Source organism: Chamaea fasciata, unplaced genomic scaffold (assembly GCF_029207755.1).
Source record: "Chamaea fasciata isolate MVZ Bird 193981 ecotype frontalis unplaced genomic scaffold, bChaFas1.0.hap1 SCAF_13, whole genome shotgun sequence".
NCBI classification, from domain to species: domain Eukaryota; kingdom Metazoa; phylum Chordata; class Aves; order Passeriformes; family Sylviidae; genus Chamaea; species Chamaea fasciata.
Genome location: NW_027094098.1, coordinates 8,123,574 through 8,146,731, shown reverse-complemented (window position 1 = coordinate 8,146,731; position 23,158 = coordinate 8,123,574). Strand labels below are relative to the sequence as shown.

Genomic DNA, 23,158 nt, shown 5'->3' with positions numbered 1-23,158 from the left:
TAAATACTATCTGTCTTTGGATATTTTTTGGTGTTTATGTTAGTGGTAAGATTGTGTGCTAAAGTTACTTCTGAGGCCTATACAAGATGCTAACCTAGTATTGTGGAAGGAGAAAGCAATGGCCGAGTTTAGACTGAGGCTCATTTTAATCTAAAAGCAAAGACTATTAAAGTAAATTTAATGTGAAGTAGATCCGATTACCTGCCAGTTTTGTGTGGGTGCGTTAATCACCTTGACAACTAAGCACATCAGGAAATGTGAGGTGTGGGCATTTGGTTACACAGCATTATCACTAATTTGCATGTGCGAAGTGGTTACTCAGAATTATTACTATTTACAGGTGTCATATAGAGGGATATAAATAAAATTAATTTTATAAATGATTGCATCTCTGGGAGATTTTTAGTATAGGCTTTGATTGTTCCAGAGATGATGACACAATATTTTTTTTATGGACATAAGAATCAAGAATTCCATTCAATACAGTTTAGGTTAAATGAAACGATCCCTGGTAAGTTTTTGATTTTTTTTCCCCCACATTTTCTTATTTGTCTCCCTGGGCTTTTTATTAAAAGAAATTGAAAACAAGAAACACACATCATTCCAGAAATGATGTAATGGATAAAAATCTGGTTTCCTTAGGGTATGAGGACTTTCTGAAATCTCTAGAATATCTCTTGCTTAGCTGTTCGGGCAAATATGAAAGCCTCCAGATGACCTCAGACAATAAAATAATCAGGGTAAGGTATCTTGCTTATAAAGTATATCCTTAAATTAGTACCCCAAAAGTATACCCCTGAATCAGGTACGCCAAATGAAAAAGCACATACATAGAACAACATAAATTCAAGAACTGAGCCTTGTGGGAGTCTCCAAATATTTGAATCTGATTGGAAGAAAACCCACACAAAATAATAAAGTGGGAGTCATTTTCTGATCTTCTCCAGAATCCTAAAGTCTGCTTCATTTTACCATCAGGGATAGAGAAGAAAAGCTTTTAAGTCAGCCAGCATCAGATTGATTCATAAAGCAAACAGGAAAAGCATTATGAGGCAAGGCTTCATGCTATGATAGACATCTCAGAATACGCATCTTTGGCAGTCTATACATCTTTGGCTAAGGGGGTGGAAACTCTGGTTTGTCTCCCTGGGCAATGTGTGGAATCCTGTTTATATTCCAGCTCAGTTTATATGGCCTTGGGGAGCAAAGTCTGGTCTTAGAATTAGCTGTAATTTTTGCTGATCTGATCACTATCACCACTATGACTGGCCAGCTATTCTTTTGTGAACTGTATGACAAATTCATTGCATACTCTTACTTTTTTAAAACATTTGTGCAGTGAAGGTACTTATTTCATCTAAGACAAACAGCTGGTGGTGATTGAGACATTCCTTGCATAGGTGATTTGCAAAGACCTTTCTTTTTATAATATGGAGAGTAACATTTAAATTAAAAAAAAAACAAGGAAAAAGGTCTAATCAGAGATACAATTTCCTAAATGCCAAAGCATTTGAAAAATGCATAAAAGCAAAATTATAAGTTCACTGTTATCTGTTGGTGGTAGTTTAAATTATGTATATATACATGCAATATATTTAATCTAATAACAAAATGTTCAGACTTAGCGTTAGGTATACTAATGTGTCTCAGTTATTTTTATACATTGGGCTGCACATTTTTTAAATCTGTTTTATAAAGATGTTTATTAGCAGTAGCCTTTAGTTTAATAAGATACAATAAGTTACTCCTACTGCTTAGTCTTTGAGAACAGTTGTTTCTCACAGTGATGGATAAGCAATATGTTGCTGCACAGAAGAAACTGATCGATGGTTTGTGATACATAAAATTCTGACTTTTAAACTTGTGGGTTGTAAGGTAAGCAAGACCTAGGTGAATGACCTTAGCTCCTTGGTCTCAAGCATAAATACCTTTTTCATGGCTACAAGGTTAGTTCAGGAGGCTACGTGGAGCACTGCAGAAGAGAGAACGGGGACATAAAGACATTAAGGATGGCACTCCTGTCCTTTAGAGCAGAAGGACTCCAAAGGAGTAGAAATTGGACTGTATCTGTCCTGTTTCAGGTTTTTTTTATAAATAAACATCTCAGATGGTTTATGGAAAGGGAATAAGCATCACCAAATTCTCAAATGAAAGTGTTTTGTCATTTACTACATTTTTTCCAGGTAGTTTTGTGAGTTTTTTATTGGGATATATCATATCAAGATACAACTCTGGTTTCATGAGACTAAGTGCTGCTGTCTTCATACTCTTGTGGGTTTTTAAAAATTATTGTTTTTTAAAGACCAGTATGTATTGGTACTGTTAACTTTGTCTTAACTAATGCAATCCGTTTTTATTTTGCCTGTGGATTAACATCCACAAAAACCACTATGAACATGCGAAAACTGAAATGCAAATGCTTCTGTAGCGTGTGCTGCGTCAGCCCACTACATAATTATTATCCTTAAAATGTCAAATTTGAATATAATGTGTTTAAATTGCTTATTTCAGACATTAGAGGAAAAATTAAGAAGAAACTGCAGTAAAGCATTTAACTCTTACCAGTGTTTGAATTAGCAACAATTAAATAAAGTTTTGGTGTTTAAGCAGCAACAGCAGCTTTGGATCTAGACTAAGAAATTCCTTGCTGGGTTGTCACGCTTGACGTTAATTATTGATAAGAGGTTTCAGAAATAGCGCATGTGCTGTCAGAGTTGACTGTAACACAAGATAGGGAGCTCAGTGGTGGCAGGGGGGTTACAGCCAGGGAAGCACCTGTAGCACTTTGAGTTACCTGCTTCTTGTCATGACACTTCTATTTCGTTGCAATTACTTCATGTAAGCGATTAAAGTAATGGAAAGATGAGTCGTCAGGCTTATTTCTATCGTGTCCCTCCACAGGAATTGCATAGAAGAACCCAACTTCAGCCTGAGCCAGCAAAGACGAAGGCTCTGCAAACAGTCATCGAGATGAAGGTATGGTCTTTGCATGTTCCCCTCTAGGTTATTTTTACTGTGTGAAGTTGTGTACTGGTATGGCTGGGATGGAGTTAATTTTCCCTGTAGCAGCCTGTCTGGTGCTGTGTTTTGAATGTCACACTGGAAACAGTGTTGATAACACGCTGATGTTTTAGCTGTGGTCCAACAGGGCTTACACAGAGTTAAAGCTTTCCCAGTTTCTTGCTCTGCTCCCACCCTGCAGGTAGGGTGGGGGTAGAGAAGAGGCTGGGAGGGAGCACAGCGGGGACAGCTGACCCAAATTCACCAGAGGGATAATCCATACCCTCATGTCATGCTCAGCCTCTGCAAACGAAAGGGAGGACATTTAGAGTCACGGCATTTGTCTTCCTAAATAACTCTTGTGCCTGATGAAGCCCTGCTCTCCTGAAAACAACCAGGCATCTACCTGCCCGTGGGAAGTAGTGCATGAATTCCATATGTTGCTTTGCTTGCGTGCACAGCTTTGCTTTACATATTACACTGGCTTTATCTCAAACAAAGGGTTTTCTGACTTCTGCCCTCTGGTTCTCTTGCCTGTCCTACTGAGGAGGAGTGAACAAGCAACTGTGACACTCAGCTGCCTGCCAGGCATTGATTTATGACTTTTACTCTTTAGTTATTGAATGCTTCCTTTACCATGTCAATTTATTTTGTTATGTAGCTAGGAATAATTAGTATTTATTTCTCCTGGTCTGTTTTCTAAATTAAAAAAATCAGGTGTAGCATTGCTGAATAATGAAACAGAATATTGCTTTTTAAAAGACTAGGGTGTGTACGTGCATGTTTTAGGAGATGGAAAGTATGTGGAATAAACTGGCTAATGTAAAATGTTTTTCTCCTCAAACTTTAAAACCAGTTCTTCTGTTGGTTGTAATTAGGCCACAATTTTACAGCCAGCCTGAGGAAAATATTAGTTGCATCAGCAGGTATGACAAGATGTGATGAAACAGCTCTCTTAGTCCTGACTGTAGTTTACTCTTTTTGATATATAATATTACTAAAGTGTTGTGGCTTTCCCCTCTGCAATAACAAAGAAAAAAATAGTAATTTAAAAAGTGAAAACTGTTATTTTTGCATAACTCCATGAGTCTGGAATGTTCATCTTTAAGAGGAATTTCATGAGACTCTAGATAATTTGTGAGTTGGCAATGCTGCCTGAAATTCATTAATGATGGTCTTTCATTTCAATCTTAAAAGGAAGTGCAAATTAAAGGCCTCATTTTGCCAGTGACTTCTGTTACGAGCAAATGAGTTCAGCATGTCTGAACATTGTGGTAAATACACAGTTAAAACAACAGCAGGACTTTATAAATACAGTATCTCTCTTTTAATAGATAATAATTTGTTTGGATTATATGAGTAACAAAGAAGGTACATTGATTACAAAATTCCATTTTTGGATGTGTATTTGCTTTGGATATTAGTTCAGAAGCCTTTGTATGAAATCTATGTTTTTGCAGTAGCTCATTATCCTGAGTAAATGGGAAAGTAAGATACTGGCCGAGAAATTAATATTCAGAATTATAAATTTAAAAGTTCTGGGATACAAAAGCAATGTGTTAGAATAATGTATGATCTTTCATGTGGGTTATATAACAAGGTAAAGGACATGTTAAACTTAAGTTTCAGTTCCTCTTCCTGTACCAAAAGTGTTTGAGAAGAACAGGACACATGAATGACACATATGATGACTGTAGTTGCTCCTGACAATGTCTGTCCTTGAAGACACTGAAGTGTTTTCTGTTTGATTCCCAGGAGAGGTGGGCGTGGTGCAATGTTTCACTTTTTAAAAATCAGATCTTTATAGTAAGGGCTTTCATTTGTTGTGAGTGAGGCTGTAATCCTGTTGCTGGACTACTGATGTAAAGCTGCTTTTTGCCTTTGAGGCACCCAGTTCTTTCTGTTCCTATGAACACACACCCCTTTGGGGTTGCCCCTGTCTAAAGTAGGCCTAATATTGAAAAGAAAAAGGGGCAAATGTAAGATGCTGAAATCCACATGATTTAACAGAGTTTTCATTACAAGTTCCTGATTTGGAATGTTTTCAAGTAAATTTAAATTGTAAAAATCCAGACAGCATTTGTTTTGAAAAAAAATGCAGAACATTTGTTTTGAATGATGAAGCATTGAAGGAATTGTTTCCCTACAATGTTGAGGGTAGAAGGAGGGAGGGGATTAGCTGTAATATGGCAGTCTCAGGCCATTCACTCCCCCACGCAGAGACTCCAAGCAGTTTACATTTTTCTTCGCAACACCCAGCCCCTTCCAGCCCCTCCCCACTTCAGCTTTTGTCTGAGTGCCTTCCATGGCTCCCCCATGCTCTGCCAGGATGCAGCTTTCCCACTTTCATAAATCCTTCTACTCTCTCTGTGGTTTTCTTCTGTCCCTTGCCACTGCTGAATTCTTTCTGTCCCTTTTTGCAGTCTGTATTCCCTTTCATCCAATCAAGTCTACCCATTTCTCCTACCTATTCTGTCTTGTGTTTTCTTTGTCCTAGACATCTGCTGCACTACGTGTCCTGTCCTGTCATCTTCATTTCTCTCTAAAGCTTTGCAAGTAGTTGCTTTTTCTTACAGCAGTTGCATTTTCTGCATAACTGCTATCATGTTGACCAGTGTTTATCTCCTATATATTCATGCAAAATAAAAGAAGGGCAAACAAAAAAAGATGGAGAATTCACATCCTATGCCTTGACTCCTTCTTGCTTTATTTATTCCTTTCCAGATATCTATTGTCTTTTCAGATGCATTGTACAGGCCGTTCTTTCCTAACCTTCTGGTTCTGCTTCATGGACACATTTGTTTCCAGATGTCCCATGTCTTTTGCTCTATTGTTTCTTACTACACTTTTTACTTGGTTCTCTTTTCTGCAAATGATCTTATTCACCAGAAGCCCTTTTTTCTGGAAAGCACAGTTACAAAACTAAGGGAAGGCAGGATGCTTCCCTCTCCCACATGCTCTTATTATTCCCTCCAACTAGTCTAGTTTTGATGCAGTGTTTGCTTTTGACTTTGTGACTGTGGATATGTGATTAAACTGCATTTTTTTCCCTCATGCTTAACTATTAGTCTGTTAAAGTATAAAATAAAACTGGCAAATGGAAATCCTTTCCTTTAATTGTAATTGCACCTATATGCATGCTTCCTTGCATATTGTGTGCTTGCAAATGCCAGATGACTGATATCCTTGAACATATTCTGAGTATCAGTGATATTCAATGTTGATTAACACCTATTAGTAAAATAGAAAAGATTAAAAGGAAACAAACTTTTCACTTGATTTTATGATAAGTACTCCTGAGCACGTGAATCGGGTCAAAACTTGCTCATCTCTTATGAGGCCCCATCTGCAGAGCTGCCTTCTGTTCTGGGCTCCACAGGACAAAAAAGATATGGATCTGTTGGAGCAAGTCCAGAGGAGAGCCACAACAGTGTTCAGAGGGCTGGAGCAGCTCTCCTGTACAGACAGGCTGGCAGAACTGGGGCTGTTCAGCCTGGAGAAGAGAAGGCTCCTCAGTGGCCCTGTAGCCTTTCAGCATTGAAAGGAGGCATACAAGAAAGATGGAGACAGACCTTTCAATAGGATCTGTTGTGATAGGACAAGGAACAACTGTTTTAAACTGAAATAGGATAAATTTAGATTGGATACATGAAGAAAAAGAATCTTATGATGAGTGTGGTGAGGCCCTGGCACAGGTTGCCTGGAGAAGTTGTGGATGTCCCTTTCCTGAAGATGTTTCTGATCAGGTTGGATGGGGCTTGGAGCAACCTGGGATAGTGGAAGATGTCCCTGCCCATGGCACGGAGTTGGATTAATGACCTTTAAATGCTGCTTCCAACCCAGCCGTTACATGTTGCTGTGGCCTAATTCTCTCATCACTGAAACAGTGATATTACTTGAGAGAAAATCAGAAATTGCCTACAGATATGGTCTAGACCTCAACTTAAGGATAGGATATTGAAAATATTTGGAGTCTAGCAACTATAAAGTCTTTATAAATGTAAGCTGTAAAGTAAGTGAAAATATTTGTGGTTTACCTTACTTGCAGAAAGAGCCATCTTTATGTATTGATCCAGCTGTGATATTTCAGGTATGGGTTTGGTTCTAGAGAAGTGTGCATGTGTGTTTGCAGTGAAGCATACTCTATTATAAGGATTGCATGAACTTTCACTTCCCTTATCTTCAAAGATTACCTGAAATATCTCTGCAGTAAATTGACAAGGTAAAAATTCATACAGTAAGGGTAGTTGTGTATGGTCTGTTGACAGCTTGTGTTAATAAGAGTGTTTAAATTAAAGCTTTATTAAATGTGAAGTTTCAAATATTTCCTTCTGTTTGCTTGTTGAATGCCCTACAAGCAAAATTTTGCAGACGTAATTTAAATTTATCACGTATCTCAAATGATGATTTTTATTTCCTTAGCATTTCCCTATTTCTCCTTTCAGAGTAGGACAGCCTGGACTGCTCTATTATATAGGGTTCGACTTGATGATCCTTGTGGGTCCTTTCCAGCTCAAAATATTCTGTGATTCTGTGGTTATTTCCAATTTTTTTTGCCTTTTCCTGCGCCCCCAGTTTTCAGGAAATGGACTGTAGGACTCTTGTAAGGACTGATGTGATTCATGAAACATGAATCTTTTAGTTAGTCTTTTTCCATTGTGAAATACTGTTTTCTTCACCATTAGGACACATACTATTTTTTTTTTCACATTCCAAAAGAGGTGAGTGTCTGCTAGGTCCGGCCAGCAGAAACCTGAATAGCCCTAAACTCTCACAGGATATCTGCAACACTATTCTAATAAAGGAGATAAGGAAGAAGTATTGGTTACTGCTGGAAGGAGGGGATAGACTAGGGTGAGTGCCCTGATCTCTGTCACAAATCCTGCTACATAATCTTACGTCTTTTAACAGATTTAGAGGGCCTGACTGAAAAAATCTGAACAAATGCTGTATTGTTTTAGAACTCAGAAGATGTTTATTAGTTAATACTAAGCTGCTTCCTTAATATTATTGCAGTGTTGTGATTCAGCGCAGACCCATGTAGTTTTTTAGAATGTTGCTAATGGGGATAAATCTTAGAGGTTTGAAGGAAATATTGCATCTGTTCCCATTTCAGTTTCTGAAAGCTTGCCAGACCCTGTGCCCCAACAAGACTGGTTGAAAGTTTTCCAATTGAAATTTTCTGTGGGAAAATGCTGATTCAGCGGAATCAGAAGATTTTATGGGAATGTGTCAAAACTTTTGGCAAATGCAAAGCTACCTAACTTTCTATGCATCCTGTGAGTCAGCCCCGCTCCCTTGTGGTAGTACCCACTGGGAGCTCTGGGCTCTCCGTATTATCTTTGACCTACAAGTTTCCTCACTTTTCAGCAGTTATCCATGCAGGAAACCTGTAATGTTTTCTGGGCAAGCCAGCATGCAATAGGGAACAGTACCTTTGACTTTCACAAAATTTGTGGATTTTCTGGCTTCTGTTTCAATAAAAAGTTAATGTAAAACTTTGTGACAATTTTTCAAGACATAGGAAAATAGCTTTTATGCATCTCTAATCACAGTATGCAGAGATTAATTAAAAATAAACTTTTCCTCAGAGATGTCAATTTCATGATGAAGCAGAAGTACAGAAAATGCTTCCAGGAGTTGTTTTAGATATTTCTCATAAGGCTTAAATGTTATTCTGTGATGTATAAACCTTCTAAAGAGTGTAGCAGGCTGTGCTAAAAATTGTTTCTGCCATATTTTATTTCCAAACACGTAAAATAGAAAGGCAGTACAAAAAGGCTGACTCTTATAGATTTAGCTGGAGAGATTTGATGAGGACTATTCCCAGATGTCATGTCATAACAGGTCATGTAACTATTAATATATTTCATTGCAAAATCATTCCAAAGTGTAGTGAAGCTTAGGTTTTGCTTTTATCTTCAAAAATAGGAGGAAAATATTTCTGAAATAAAGTGTAATGGAGCAAGCTGCATTGATTATAGTATCTGTGAGATCTACTATTATTTTGGTGTTGTGTTTAAGTCTTGAGAGCTTTTAAATACTTCTGTATCTTTTCTTGCAGTATTTTTCCTCTTGTGCAACTTCTTTAAATGATAAGATTCAATGAGAATTCTTCCCTTTTTTCATTCCATCTCAATATTTTACTTCCATGTTTCAGAATTGATATTAATTTTAAAATTAATTTTTGTTGGAATAAGAAAATAAAAGAAAACTTCTCTCAGTTTGAGATTTATTGTTGACTGTAAAGATAAAAGCAAAAATGACGTTTCTTAGTCCTTAGCTTTCATTCTATATCGATTTATAACAAGGGTCTTCAAAAATAATCTGAAATTCTTTTTCACTTCAGTACCAAAAATTCGGATGGTTTTTGGAACGTCATCCAGACTGTCCTGTGTCTTAAATTACTACATTTGCCTAGCTTTGTTATGAAAGAAGTTATTACAGGAGTTGTGGCTTTTGCTTGTTTTTAGGCAATCTAAAGAGGGCAACAGAAACAAAGTTGCATGATTCAAGCTTAGCTTGTCCTTGTTAAAGGGTCAATTCAGTTTGTATTTTTCTTCCCAAATTAGCTTTCTAACTTAATAACCTGGTCTTAGTGAATCAGGTTGGTTTGTTTTGTGTGCTTTTAATTTTTTTTAGTTTATTTTTATTTAATACTGATTTCAGTGGAACAAGAACTTCATCCATTCTCTAATGTTTTATGGGCAGTCGATACTTTGTTGTTGAACAGATTTCCTAAGGAATAATCCTTCAGTGTTCTTTCATCCAGAAAATTGTGACAAGTTCGTGTAATCACTTTTGTAATCTTTCTAACTCTCACGAAGAGACTGAGCCAATTTCCAAATGACTGGAAATAACAAGAAAACTTCACTGTTTTCCAGTGTGCTGCTGGCACACATGGCAGCCATTGGCTGGGATGTAGAAATTTTTAGTGGTTGTGGTTTTGTTTATCTTGGGACTCACAATTTAAAGCGCTAAATCCCCTCTTAGTGATGTGGCTAGATTAGTGAAGGAGAAATATATGAGGACATAGCCTTTCTCTCTCTTGAGAGCAGGTGGAACTCTGGGGACCCTGAGCCTCAGGCTGAGCCACACAATGAAGTGGTCTTTGCCCCTCAGAGACATGGACTGGTCTCTCTAGGCTAAGCTTGGTGCCTCAGAGCTTGGAAGAATAGCCAGGCCTAGATGGTCACTAATGATAGCAAGGTTTGTTATCACATATGTGTGGAAAAATAGGGCATCTGCTATTCTCCCTTCATCCCAGTGTAGGAATTGAATGGAATTTTGACCAGAATGTATTCTCTACAGACGGTGCAGCTATGGTGAAAGAGGTCTGGTCCGAATTCTGCATTTCTTTAAACTAAAACTGATAGAATTATTCCTGGTTTATGTCCATTCTCTATTTGTACCAACTATTTTTGCTGTCATTATTTGATATTCACTCCAGTTACAGATATGCTTTTGTTATCTTTAATATATGTCTCATATAATTTTCAATACTCTCTTTTTTGTAATTTAGGATACAAAAATAGCTTCACTTGAGCGCAATATAAGAGATCTTGAAGATGAAATACAGATGTTAAAGACAAACGGAATTCTGAATACAGAGGACCGAGAAGAAGAAATCAAACAAATAGAAGTTTACAAGAGTCACTCAAAGTTCATGAAAAATAAGGTAACATCTATTTATAAAAGAGATTAAGACTGTTTAAATAATGGAAAGAAAAGTTTTAACTTGACCATTTCCAATGCAAGAAGCTGCATGTCTCCTTTTGGTAAATCTCTACTATATAATAATCAGTAGACATGAAGGAGTGAAGCATTTTGGATAAATGAAAAGGATTCGATTTTAGCTTTTGATGTGGTTTTGCAGTAAGGACTTTTGTTTCATAGATGATATCAAATTGTACTCTGCTCATATTTTCAAGACTAGCAATTTAATGACTTTGTTCCTTTAATTTCAAATTACTCTACATGGACTATTAGGAGTTGACCACAGGCAGGTAGTAAATATGTAGTGATGTGACACATTGCCTGGTTTCAAACTCACAAAACATTATTGCTTGTTCATTGTTTGGGACTTGCTGTAGAAGAAGTAAAAGTGTTAGTGCCCATGTGGAATTAATCCAGATTTATTAAGAAAAATTAATAATCAAAGAACGTATTTATCATGTTGGAAAAGAGTGGCTCTTAAGCTACTGAAAAATAACTAAAGCTCCTGAGTAGCATTATCATCAGGAAAATTATTTTGCTAATCTTAACATCATTGATTTCAAAGCAATTCAGTTTTAGTGAATTACAGTAAAACTCCCAATGCATGTCAGCAAACCTGTTGATATCAAAATAAGGTACAAAGCCTAGAACTTTAACAGTCTCCTGACGTTTTTGTGAGGAAAGCTTCATTATATTTCTGTGGCATGGAAAGCAGATGAATGAGAAAAGTATTAAATATGCCTTGTTTTATCACAGCCTTCTGATCTTTGAGAAATGCCACTTTCTGATGAAGCTTTGTCTCTTTTCTTTCACTAGTCTTTTTCTTCACTTAATTTTAAGTTTTGCAGCTGAAGATGTTATTTTTATCACTCATCTGAGTACCTTTCAAGGTGGAAAAGTATTTATGGAGCTGCCAGCAAACAGATCTTGCTGTACCTGATCTGTTGAACCTGAGATTGTTGATAAATTCGGATAAAGAGGATTGATGGGAAAGAACAGTACAAAACTTTTCTGAGTTGCTTGAAGCTCTTAATACTTTTCATTTATTCCTGGAGTATGACTTTTTTTCAATCTGTTTGTGATTTAAATAAACAGGAAAGTGTTAAATGAAGGCGAATACTGAACATCTTTTATTTACATGAGTGGCAGAGAATGTTTGGAAGTGTTTCTTTTTGTGACTATTTCGTAGTAATATTCACTCCTTCCAAATATATGGGCTTTACTTGTGACTTGCAGTTAAATAGAAGTTGTAAAAATGAGAAAGAAGACTTGCTCAGATTTCTTTTTCTTGCCCACTTTGATGCCTTAAGTTTTAGCTTTCATATTTTCCAGATTCTGTACTGTCTTAGTGTGTGACTCTGAACTTTCATATAAAGTATTAGCAAGTTCTCTTCACAGTTTAGTTAGACAAAACAATCCTTTTCCGGCCCGAGAACCAAGGACACCATTGAAGCTTCAGGCCCAAAAAGTATAAACAACAGTGAATTGAGAAGAGCAATCTGGGAGGATGGGACTTCATCACCTGAAGCTGTAATTGGACAAATAACCCCAATATATTAATCAACCAAAACTTAAAAGGTGTGAAAACCTGTGACCACAGTGGTCCATTTTGGGTCCATCTTGGGTAGAGCCATGGCAGGCTCTTGTTACTGCCCAAGGTGTATCCTTTAAAGGTCTTTTAATGAATGCCTACTTTATTTTGTTAACTCTATACAGCGTCTGTTGGAGGTAGCCTCTCTAGGCATTGGCTTGATAAGGCCTCTCCTTGCTCAGTTTTTGGATGGAGAAAACTTCTCATTGCTCACATAATAAAGAAATTGTCAAAACAGGTCTTAAAGTTTAAATGACCAAGAGATCTTCAAATATCTTAATTGACAGTATGAATAAAAGATATAAGGTGACACGTACTTTTAATAATAATTTCTGCTTAGGAAGACTTCCTTCCCTCACTGGGGTTCATCCTTTGGCTGTCAGCCACATATATAAAAGAATATGTATTTTTTTCAGGTGTGAGTTTGCACTTGGCATTTAAGTAGTCCTTTGAGTATTAGAACTCTCATGCTATCCTCTGGAATGGGTAGGAAAATCTAGTGGTAGATTAGTACAATTTGAGCGAATTACCAGTAAGATGAGTTTTAAATATTGTTAAAGTAGTAGTAAGGTGCTCTGTGATTCATATCTGCATGTCAGAACTTTTCACACGGAATGAAGGAAGCAAGCAAGTTCTAGGAAATCTTGAAGGAAAAAAAAAACCCAAAACAAAATAACTGAAGAAACAAAACAGGGAAAGAATTACGGCTTTTTTTGTGTGTATGTGTGGGGGCCTGGAAATTTAGCAACCAGTTTAAAACCACACCTTTACCAACATAACCTGTAGAATCTACTGATAGACTTGTAGGGTCTACTGTATGCAGGCACACCATTTGCATTACTACTCCTTTTCCTTTTCTTAAATCCTTCACTTTAAAAAGCAGTTGTCATTTGTTGCATCAGACCAAATCTTATGATGCATTAATCGGCATATGGAATTATTCAATGGAATAATTTACTTAAAGATTTAGCCCATTAATTTTAATACACAATATCTAGAGGAAAAGCTCTGATTTTTTTGCCCTTTGTTTTCTGGTTACTCTGCATAATGTCACATAAGAATTTGGTGTGTAAAAATAACAGAAGAACACCCATAATGGTTTTCTGGAAATGGAAAATTAATGGGTTCCAAAGAACTGAAGTTATGGGAGGTGACAGAATCATAAATTGAGAAGGAAGAAAAAGGAATTAGGGTTTCAGGAAAAGAGGTGAAGCAAGATCATACTGGGCAATGTTGAAAAAGCAGCGACAGGCAAATTACACACATGAAATATGTGAGATAGTGGGAAGGTCAGGGTCAGAGGACAAACTTGGAGTTTTTTGATGCTACGGCACTTATATGCAGACTTGTAGGTTATCTTCATTTTGGTCCTTCTAAAGTATAAAACTGTTTTTGTTCTATTATATGAGATCATGAGGTTTCATTGAATCATGACAGTTGGTCTTCCACATCCTTTTAGATACAGCAAAAATGTTTGCATATTTGCTAGAGGCAACAATCTATTTCATGTCCTGTTAAATTAGTTTTTTTACACAGTGAGATACTGCAGAACTTTAAAAAAGTGAATATACCCATGCCTAAAATTTCTTAATTGTTTTATAGTTTTTAATTATACCTCTTTTTTTTGGTAGCAATTTTTAAAATGGAAATTTTAGTACTTTTTCACCATCTTACTTTATTTTAAAAAGACATCAGCATATGTCATTGAGTGTTTGGTTTGTGTTTTAACTCTTTTTTTAAATATATATTTGAGAGCTGTAACACATTTTTAAACTCCTGACAATTTGTTGATCTTGTAGCCAGAACTTTACACTAAACAGATTCTGTTTTTAAAACACAAAGAACATACCTGCAATGAAAGCAAAGCCTTTTAGAATTTTTTTTTAATATTTCTCGGGGTGTGGGTTGTGTCATGGAGAGAATGGGGAGTGTTTCTAGAAGCGATCAAGCATCTGTGATAGTCATGTGCATCTCATATAAAGCCTGTGATGTAATTCAGATTGGCTGCAGATCTACGTTTTGTCTTTGTATCTCGTAGATTTTCCCATTGTTCATTTCCTATCCATTTTCTCTTGGTTGCTGTACTTGCCTACATGCTCTGGCAAGAGATGTAGGTATGTGGTTTTCTTTCCAGAGAAAGCTTTCTCTAATAGCTTTTAATTGCATTCTTTTCTCATGTGTAGTTTTTGTATGCATCTTTTCTTATTTTGATATTTTCAGACTTTAAAGGTGATTTTTATTAGTGCCAGGCTAGATTCTTGATTTTATACAGTAGCTCATGAGTGACTACCTGAGGACCCTAAGCAATGATGCAAACATACTGGGATTTATAAAAAGAAGTAAGGAATAAATATATTAACATATGCATATGGACAGTAGTTGGAAGAATCCTTGTTTTTAAATTTAATTTTTAAATACGCATTTGCCGTGTAAAACAAAATAGAAGCATTTTGATCAGTAGTGAATATTTCCAGTACAACACTGAATTTGTGAAATGTTTTAGTATGTGCATCTTTGGAATGTGGTTGAGTAGGATCAACCTGAGGGTATTCTTTTTTTTTTTTTCCTGGGGATTTTTGAATCATCCTTCATCTACCACTTCTAGATTTCTTGCATGCCAAATGACTGTTGGGACATGGAAAAGAGCTCTTCATATAAAGGAAGTGATTTCTCTGAGTTATGCAGATGCAGTGAGGCATTTTATTTTAAATAATCCTCATGAGGTGATGTATCTGGATTCATCTGTTGACTAGTGTTATACCACAAGAATTTAGGAGTAGTTATATGCCACCTAATTCACCATCCTTTCACCTATACACATTGCTCTGTACATCATCCAGTGCTTCACTCTGATTCATGTGTTTTAAATCCACTACAATTTTGTGTTCTGTGGCTATTCTTCCCATTTATCACTGTGGAAAGAGGAGAGTAACCATAATTCCATGACATTTACTGATGAACCTTAAATTCACTTAAATTCAGCAGCTCTGTCTTAGTACTGTGTTTCTACTGTTTCCTCTGGGATGAGCTTTTATAATCTTTCAGCCCTTTCATTGTGTGGAATTTTTTATAATGTTTTCCCCAGACTTCTCTTAAGTTAGTTTTCTTGGCTTGGCTTTTCTACTACCTGAGAATTCCATGTAAACTGCCAGGCAGAAAAAATAGGAGGTGAGGATGGTGGGCAGCAACAAATTTGCAAGAGGAATAAGGTTAAAAGTCCACTTTTCTGTTTTCCTCTCCTTTCTAAGATGCCTGGTTTTTCTTTATCAGACTCCTAAAAAAATACTAATTCACTCTGGCCAATGATAAGTCATGGGAATCATGCTGTTGGAAGGATTGAATTTATACTTTTATGAACACGTTTTTTCCTATGCATTTTTGCTGTCCTGCCAGACTTGCCTCACTTGGGATACATGCCTTTGAATTTAAGTGAGGTCCGTGGTGGATTTATAGGCCAAATCATCACGTATAATCTTTAGGAGTTTCTTTTAAACTTTTGCAACAACAGGACATTCATTCTGAAGACAGAGTGCATTAAATTGCAAGAAACACAATTGAAGGTGTGAGTGCAAAAAGTCTGAACCTTAATTCTCTTCCAGAATTCACAGGTGTCTGGTTTGTCATGTCATGGTCATTCACACCTTTCAGATTTCAAGTGGAGCTATGAATTGGAGACAAAATTAATGATCTTACTTTTTCCCCCCCCCCATTGCAGATTGATCAACTGAAACAAGAACTCTCAAAGAAAGAATCAGAACTTCTTGCCTTACAAACTAAGCTTGAAACCCTTAGCAATCAGAATTCAGATTGCAAGCAACACATTGAAGTGCTTAAAGAGTCCCTTACTGCCAAAGAACAGAGAGCTGCCATACTTCAGACAGAGGTATTGTATCTCCTAATTGTGAAATGCAATAGAAATATTGAGTTCAAGGCCAGTATCAAGGTTTTGATGTGTTTGATTCAAGTCTGTGTGACAGGAAAGTTGTTAAAGAATAATGAATAATTTAAAACAATTGAAATGCCAATGCACTTGGTGTATATGTAATTTTGGTAGTACACCAGTTCTCATTCTAGAATTTTTTTAGAAGTGCTTATAATTGTCTTCTAAGAAAACGTTCATGTCTAATTCTCTTTGGCTTCAATGGGGGGAGCTGGACCTTAGTGACTTGATTGTTGTGACATCATGACCTGTTTCCTCCTCTCTAAGGTGACTGAGTTGCTCTTTTGATTGCTCTGTTTGATGCTTCTTTTCTTCTGTGTATTTCTGTTCTGAAGGGTGAAACTGCTGATGTATTTTTAAGGGATCTGTTGAAAGGCACATATTATTAATCCCTGGTTATTTTTTTCAAGTGCAGGGAACATTTATTTTAAAATATGAATAATTTCATTCTTTAAAACAGACCAGTGTATTAATTATTCATGTATCTACAAAATCAGACCATAAAAATATGAGTAATGGAATACCAATTTAAGACAGTTTTGTCACATTTGAGGGAATGTGTAAATCCAGTGTTTAAAATGGCCAGTAACTATTTTCCTGGTATTTTAAAAACTTCATGGTCTTGGAGCACACAATACTGAGTAGATTGATTGTTAATAAAACTTCTTGATTTTATTTTTTATGTGTTTGCTTCTTTCAGGAAAAAAATACCTGTGGAATTTAGTCATGCAGTGGAAATAGTTTCTATTCAGTGATTTATATTATTTAAGGTATACAGGAATCTTACAGAGTGTTTCAAATGTCTGGCTAGCAAAATTCTAGGAAAAAAAAATGGCTTAAACTCACCCTTCTTGTGAAAACAGGAAATAAATATTTCTAAGATTCTGATTATCCCTTTTTGCTGTATGCCTTATGCTCTGCATGCTAAGAAGATACAGATGAAATTTGGAATTTCCAGCTTGTGTTTAATGGGCCAACCAGCATATGTGTATAATACAAAATAATCATAATGGAACAAGGATATAAAGCAATTTTGGTGATAATAATAACTCCAGCGATTTCAGTGATCTCTGTCTAGCATTTGAGTAGGAAGGATTGTGTATTTTAAGTCCTGGGCTCTGCCCATCTGTTTTGCAAGGCTTGTATGACCTGTTGTACTGCTGAGCATGGTGATGAATTCCATTGGTTCTCCACTGATTTGACCTCCTAATCCCTTATCAGACTGGTTTGTATTCAGTGTGTTACAGTCTTACGGCTGACTGATGGGCAGTGGTACAAAGAACTGAATTACAGTGTTCTTGATGAAGGGCTGCTGGGATTCTGCAGTCCTGGTGGAGAAACAATTGGCTTCTAACAGGTATCTAATTCCTCTTCTCAGTTTCTGCACAAGGCTGTTGAGTTTGAACCTTTTACATGATCAGCCCTAGACTCTGCTGTGGTAGCAGTCCGGCTGTGGTTCTAGACACAGCAGGTCTGGTTCTCTGGGAATTGGGAAAAGATTCTGGTTGCTTAGAGGAACTGTATCATCTATCTCCAGGCCTCAGGTCTTGTCTAAAGGGAGGGCAATGGCTTCCAGCAGCAGATGGGAAAGCAGCTGCCGGGAGATGCAGGGCAAATGGCAGCCCTCCAGCAGGTGGAAGTCATTAGGGAAGGAATTTTGTACTGTACAAGCTATTGTTGGTCATTCCCAGATGAGGAAAGCTAATAACATTCTGGCCTGCATTAAGCCACACTCCGTTCTTCCTCTGTGTCTACATTGTCTATTTGGAGAATAGTTTTTTGTACAATTTTGTGTCCTAGAACATGTTCATAACTTGCCTTGAAGTGCTTCTTTCTGGAGGTGAAAGTAACCATGAAAGGGCAGTTCTAATCCTGTGCTGAGTAAGGTATTCAGAGTTGCAGTGTCAACTTCCTGCCTAAATAGGATTATTTTGTAATCACCTTGTTGTAATTAAATTAGCATAGTAAATCCTGTAATAAAAGAAACCCTTCACAGGCTCTCAGTTATTTCATAAGAAGCCTTTTATTATTATTTAACTTAATGGTTCTCTGCAGGTTATCTTCAGGTTTTGCTGAAGCAGCCATGTATGATGCAACGGGATGTGATTCACAGAATCATTAATGTTTGAGGTTGGAAGGGAATTCTGGAGCTCATCTGGTCCAACCCCTCTGCTTGAACAAGGCTGCCTAGAGCCAGCTGTCCAGGACCATATCCAGCTGTCTCTTGCATATCTCAAGGCATGAGACTCTGCAACCTCTTTGGGCCTCATGGGTCAGTGTGAGCGTTTCCAATGTTCAGAGGGAACCCCTGTGTTTCACTTTGTGCTCATTGCATCTTGTCCTCTCACTGGGCTCCATCTTTATGCAGCCTTCCTTCAGATACTTATACACTTATATATACTTATACACTTATATATACTTATAAGATGCCCCAATCACTTTTCTAAGCTAAAGAGTTCAGCTCTCCCAGGCTTTTGTCATATGAGAGATGCTCCAATGCTTTACTAAAGCCCTTATTTAATCCTTTAGTTTCTTTATGGCCTTTTGCTGGGCTGTCTCCCATATGCCCAGAACTGGACATGGTATCTCAGGTGTGGCCTGAGCAGTGACTGAGAAGGATCACCTCCCTAAAGCTTCTGTCAGCACCCTTCCTAATGAGCCCAGGATGCTGTTGGTGTGTCCCTGCAGGGCCACCATTGTGACCACCAAGACCCCGAGGCCCTTCTCTGCAAAGCTGCTTTTCAGCTGAGTGAACTCGAGCATGTGCAGGTGCTTGGCATTGTTCCTCTCCTGGTTCAGGACTTTGCATTTCCTTTCCCTAAACTCCATGAGGTTCATGTCAGCACATTTTTCCAGCTTGTCAAAATCCCTCTGAACGGGAGCATGACCCTCTGGTGTGTCAGCTACCCTTTCCATGTTTTTTCCGCCAGCATGCTTGCTAAGGCTGCATCCTACCCCATCATCCAGATCATTAATGAAGACATGGAACAGGACTGGATGCAGTATTAACTCTGGGGATGTAGTGCTGGTTCTGCTGGAGTGTCCTGATTCCACTTGATAGCCAGCCCTCCTACTACCTACATGGTTCTCACAAGCCAGGTCTGATAGGGCATGAGGCTTAGAAGTAATATGTTGGTATTAATGACAGTTTTTTTGTAGTTCACTTGTCGCTGGAGGTTCATTGGTTTCACTCTGTTTATTGGAAGATTGTACCGATGTTTGTTATTCATAGAGTGGATTTGTTTTTGGCTATAATTTCATGTTTGGAATTTTCATAATGTCTTAGCAAAATTAGCTCAGAAAATAGTACTGCTTTAAAAGTGTAGTTGAAGTTTGAGCTCTATGTTACACAGTTTGTGTCAACAGTAAGAAATTAAGTGTAAGCAGAGTTATGATGATCTTTATCCTGAAGAATACTGTCTACTATTGAGGCATGGCTAGCAGATTTAGTCGGTTTATATGTGTTATACCAGATCATCTGAAGTAAGAGGGCACTTGAATTTTTTTGATTAGTTTCTGATCAGGTTTCAGATGCAATAGCTCTTTGTGACATAGTGTGAGAAAAGTTAAAACCATTGGTAAACAAGCTTAGAATCTAAACACAGTGTTCTTTTGCGCGGTGTTTCTGTTGTCCCAGTGATATCAGTGTTTTGTTTTGATTTAAATATGTTTAGTTGACTTAAAAAGCTACCACTTGAAGTTTTTATTGACAACTGAAACAAAAAGAAATAAACCCCATACAGCAGTAACTATCATGGTGGCCTGAGTTGGGAGGTCTGAAAATGGTTTACTGCCAGTAGGAAAAATGTTTGGAAGCAGTCCTTAGAAGGTTCACCACCTCCGCTACGTGCATTTCATTTTGTTCCATTTTTAAGGTTATATGTGATAATAGTGCCAAACTATGCAAACTTCCTACCCTAATGTATATACCCTTTGTTTTGATTATCTCTTTATTAATGATGTGAAAACCCTGGGGTCAGATAAAAATGAGCCAATGTAAGGCTAGTTCAGCTACAGAAAACTGAAAATGTCACTGTGCTCCATAGAGAATTGTTAAAAGGGAGAATACAACACTTGATGAGGTTTTCCCTGCTGTGTGAAAAACCTGTTAAAATACGTTAATTTTTAAATGAAGCCTTGTAGCGTTACTGCAGAAGGAAGGAAGCTAAAGAGTGAATGATCCTTTTCAATTATTTAAAAATATTAAACACTACCATTTGTATACTTTAAAAAGTGGTAGACAGTGAAGTTTGATTCTTATTTGTGTATATTTGCAGTGACTGGCGCTTTACTACTGCACTTACCGCCAGGAAAAAAAAAACAACTTAGTATAAAATGATGCAAATAAATTCAACTCAGCTGGGTAGCTCAGCGGAGAAAAACATTCGTTTCATAAGCATTTCTGACACAAACATACTTTAGCACTTAGTGTATCATTGCTTTAGATAACACACCTGCAAACTGGCAGGTGTGCTGTTTGAAGGTTAATGAACTGTGAAATAAGTAAATGTCTACAAAGAAGTTTTGTAAATAGTGAGCATAGTCCTGTCAATGGAGAAAGTGGATTAGAAAAATAGGTAAAGTCTGTACATAACTGAATGCTGATGTGTACAGCATACTCATAATAATATAGAAAACCTAATAGAAATGAAGAGGAAGGGTGATTATAGCAGTTATTTATAGCAATCTGCTTTTTTGTTTAAACAAATCTGTTTATAGAGAAGGGCTGTGAAATGATTGACCTCTTGGCAGTTCTTAGTTTGCATAAAGAGCAAATAAAAGCAGACAGCACAAAATACTTGGAACAAGACTAATTTTTTTTTTATTTTTCTTTCTATTACAATGTTGATATTTGATATTTCTTGAGATGTAAATCTGCTTTTAATTTTACAACAACAATGGTATAACTACGGTCATTTCACTTTCACATTTTTTATTTTTCTAAGTTGGAGTTTTACTTTGAAATCGTGTTTTTCCATTGTTTTGTGATTTCTCTTGTTTCAAATCAGGCTGGGCCAGATCTTTCAGTGTGGTCTCTTTGCTGTGCTGCCAGGGCATTGTTCTGGTAGATGTGCAGTGCGTGCGAGGGGAGGATCACTCACGGCACAAAGCACTGCTCTGGACACCCGGCTGCCATTTGCTCTCTGTCACTGCTGCAGAGTGACAGAGAATGTCCCTTTCTTGACAGAGGGCTCTATATTTCAGGTGCAGCGTGGTGTCAGGTGGAATGTGCCAGACATTTCGGTTTTTGTGCAGCATTCACAGTTTGTAGGCCCTATGAGTGTTCAGAGCAGGAGAGAGGAGCGTAGTGGCAGAGCAGTGAATTCAGAGTTAAGCTGAAAGAACACGCAGCTTAGCAAAATGCTGTGTCTAAGCAGAAATAAACTGTGGAGCAAATGTGGGAGGGTTTTCATTTGTTGTTTTTTCTTTTGGCGTCTATCTGCCTATTGGATTCTGATATCAGGACTGTTCAGAGGCACATCAAATGGCCTGGGCTGATTTCAGGGATCTCTGTGCTTTGAGCAGGAGGCTGCAATTGTGACCTCCACTACCATTTCAGTGACTTTATGGTATTAAAAATGAAGCTCTCTCAAATACCTGCTAGGTATTAAACACACAACCCCATCCCCCTTGACTGAATTAATTCTTAATTATTGCTTTGAATATTCTTTCTTTCTTATGGGGACACCATTATTTTCATTTCAAAGAAATTGAAACAGAATTTCCTGTGAGCAAGGTGACCGAAAGAGTAGAGAATCCCATTTGCAGGGCCAGTAGAAAGTAATGCTCAGAGGCAGGAAAACCAAGTTAAAAAGAAAATGGGAAAGGAGAAAGAACGGGCTCTATACTTGGTGTGTAAAGCCTATGCAAGTTATTTGGGACAAATAGTTTGATGAATGTTAGATTTATATTGCAGTCAAAACACTTCTCATTTTCATCTATTTTATTGACTTAAAGTGAAAATTAAAGTGTAGTTCCCTTCTGCCCAGCACCCCAGTTCTTAGTTTTACCTTGTTGCCATTGAAAGGATTAATGTTCAGTTAAGACAGCTTTAATGGGCTCTTATAACCCAGCAAAATTTACTCTGATAAGGTAAGTCACTAGTGGATGGAAATTATTAGAAAAATATTAGTACTGTTAGCTACTTATTTAAATGCTTTGCTCTAACTGGAGCTGTTTGAAGAGGAACTTGGATAGGATTGCTTCAGAAGTTATTCTTTATATACCCTAAGTACTGCTTAAACTGTGATTGATCTAAAGGGGCCTAGTTATGATCCTGCTGTACTGGGAGCATATACAAGAAATGTAAAGAAAAATACACTTCAAAACAGCATTGAAATTTCACCATGTAGATGCAAACTCAAGGGGAACACAAAAATGTAATTAGCAGAATAACCAGTAGATGTAACAATAACCAGTCTGAAACTGTTAATTATGTTTTTTAAGTATTGATATAGTGATGAGGTGCATGGAAAAGTTATCGAAGTAGTTTTGCATATTTTTTGGTTTTCTGCTTAAGAGACAACTGGGGAGAAAAGTCTAGAGCCACTTTTTAAATTTGTGATTTCCTTTTTCAGGATGTCCTCTTCCTAACACAGGTAACAGTCCTAAACTCACAACTGCTCTTACCCTAAACACTGAAATTTTTGGAGGTGCAAAGATAAAATCTCAGCCTTCCTCCATCTCTGCTGAGGAAAAAAAAAAAAGTGCTTACAACAGTAACAGAGTTTAAAGTAGGAGTATGGTCCATTTGGAATGAAAAAATTCTGCACCTGTGGTCATCCAGAAATCTTTAGAGATGCATATACTGACAGTAGACCTCATATGGCTTTTTGATTATTTCCTTGGTAGGATTCTGAGTAATATTTGCCTTTATGGCAATGTGATGTGGGTTGTTTGTTTTCTTCCTT

The 23,158-nt window shown here is 37.2% G+C and overlaps 1 protein-coding gene across 4 annotated transcripts in view; it reads left to right on the top strand.

Annotated features, from left to right (window-relative positions):
• Positions 1-23,158, top strand: part of ERC2 (ELKS/RAB6-interacting/CAST family member 2) — a 421,289-nt gene that overhangs the window by 84,603 nt on the left and 313,528 nt on the right. For all 4 annotated transcript variants that reach the window (XM_066195344.1, XM_066195345.1, XM_066195346.1 and 1 more), the window contains exons 4-6: positions 2,902-2,976; positions 10,523-10,678; positions 16,023-16,190. In XM_066195344.1, the coding sequence (XP_066051441.1) occupies positions 2,902-2,976; positions 10,523-10,678; positions 16,023-16,190 (399 nt within the window). The remainder of the gene's footprint in view (positions 1-2,901; positions 2,977-10,522; positions 10,679-16,022; positions 16,191-23,158) is intronic.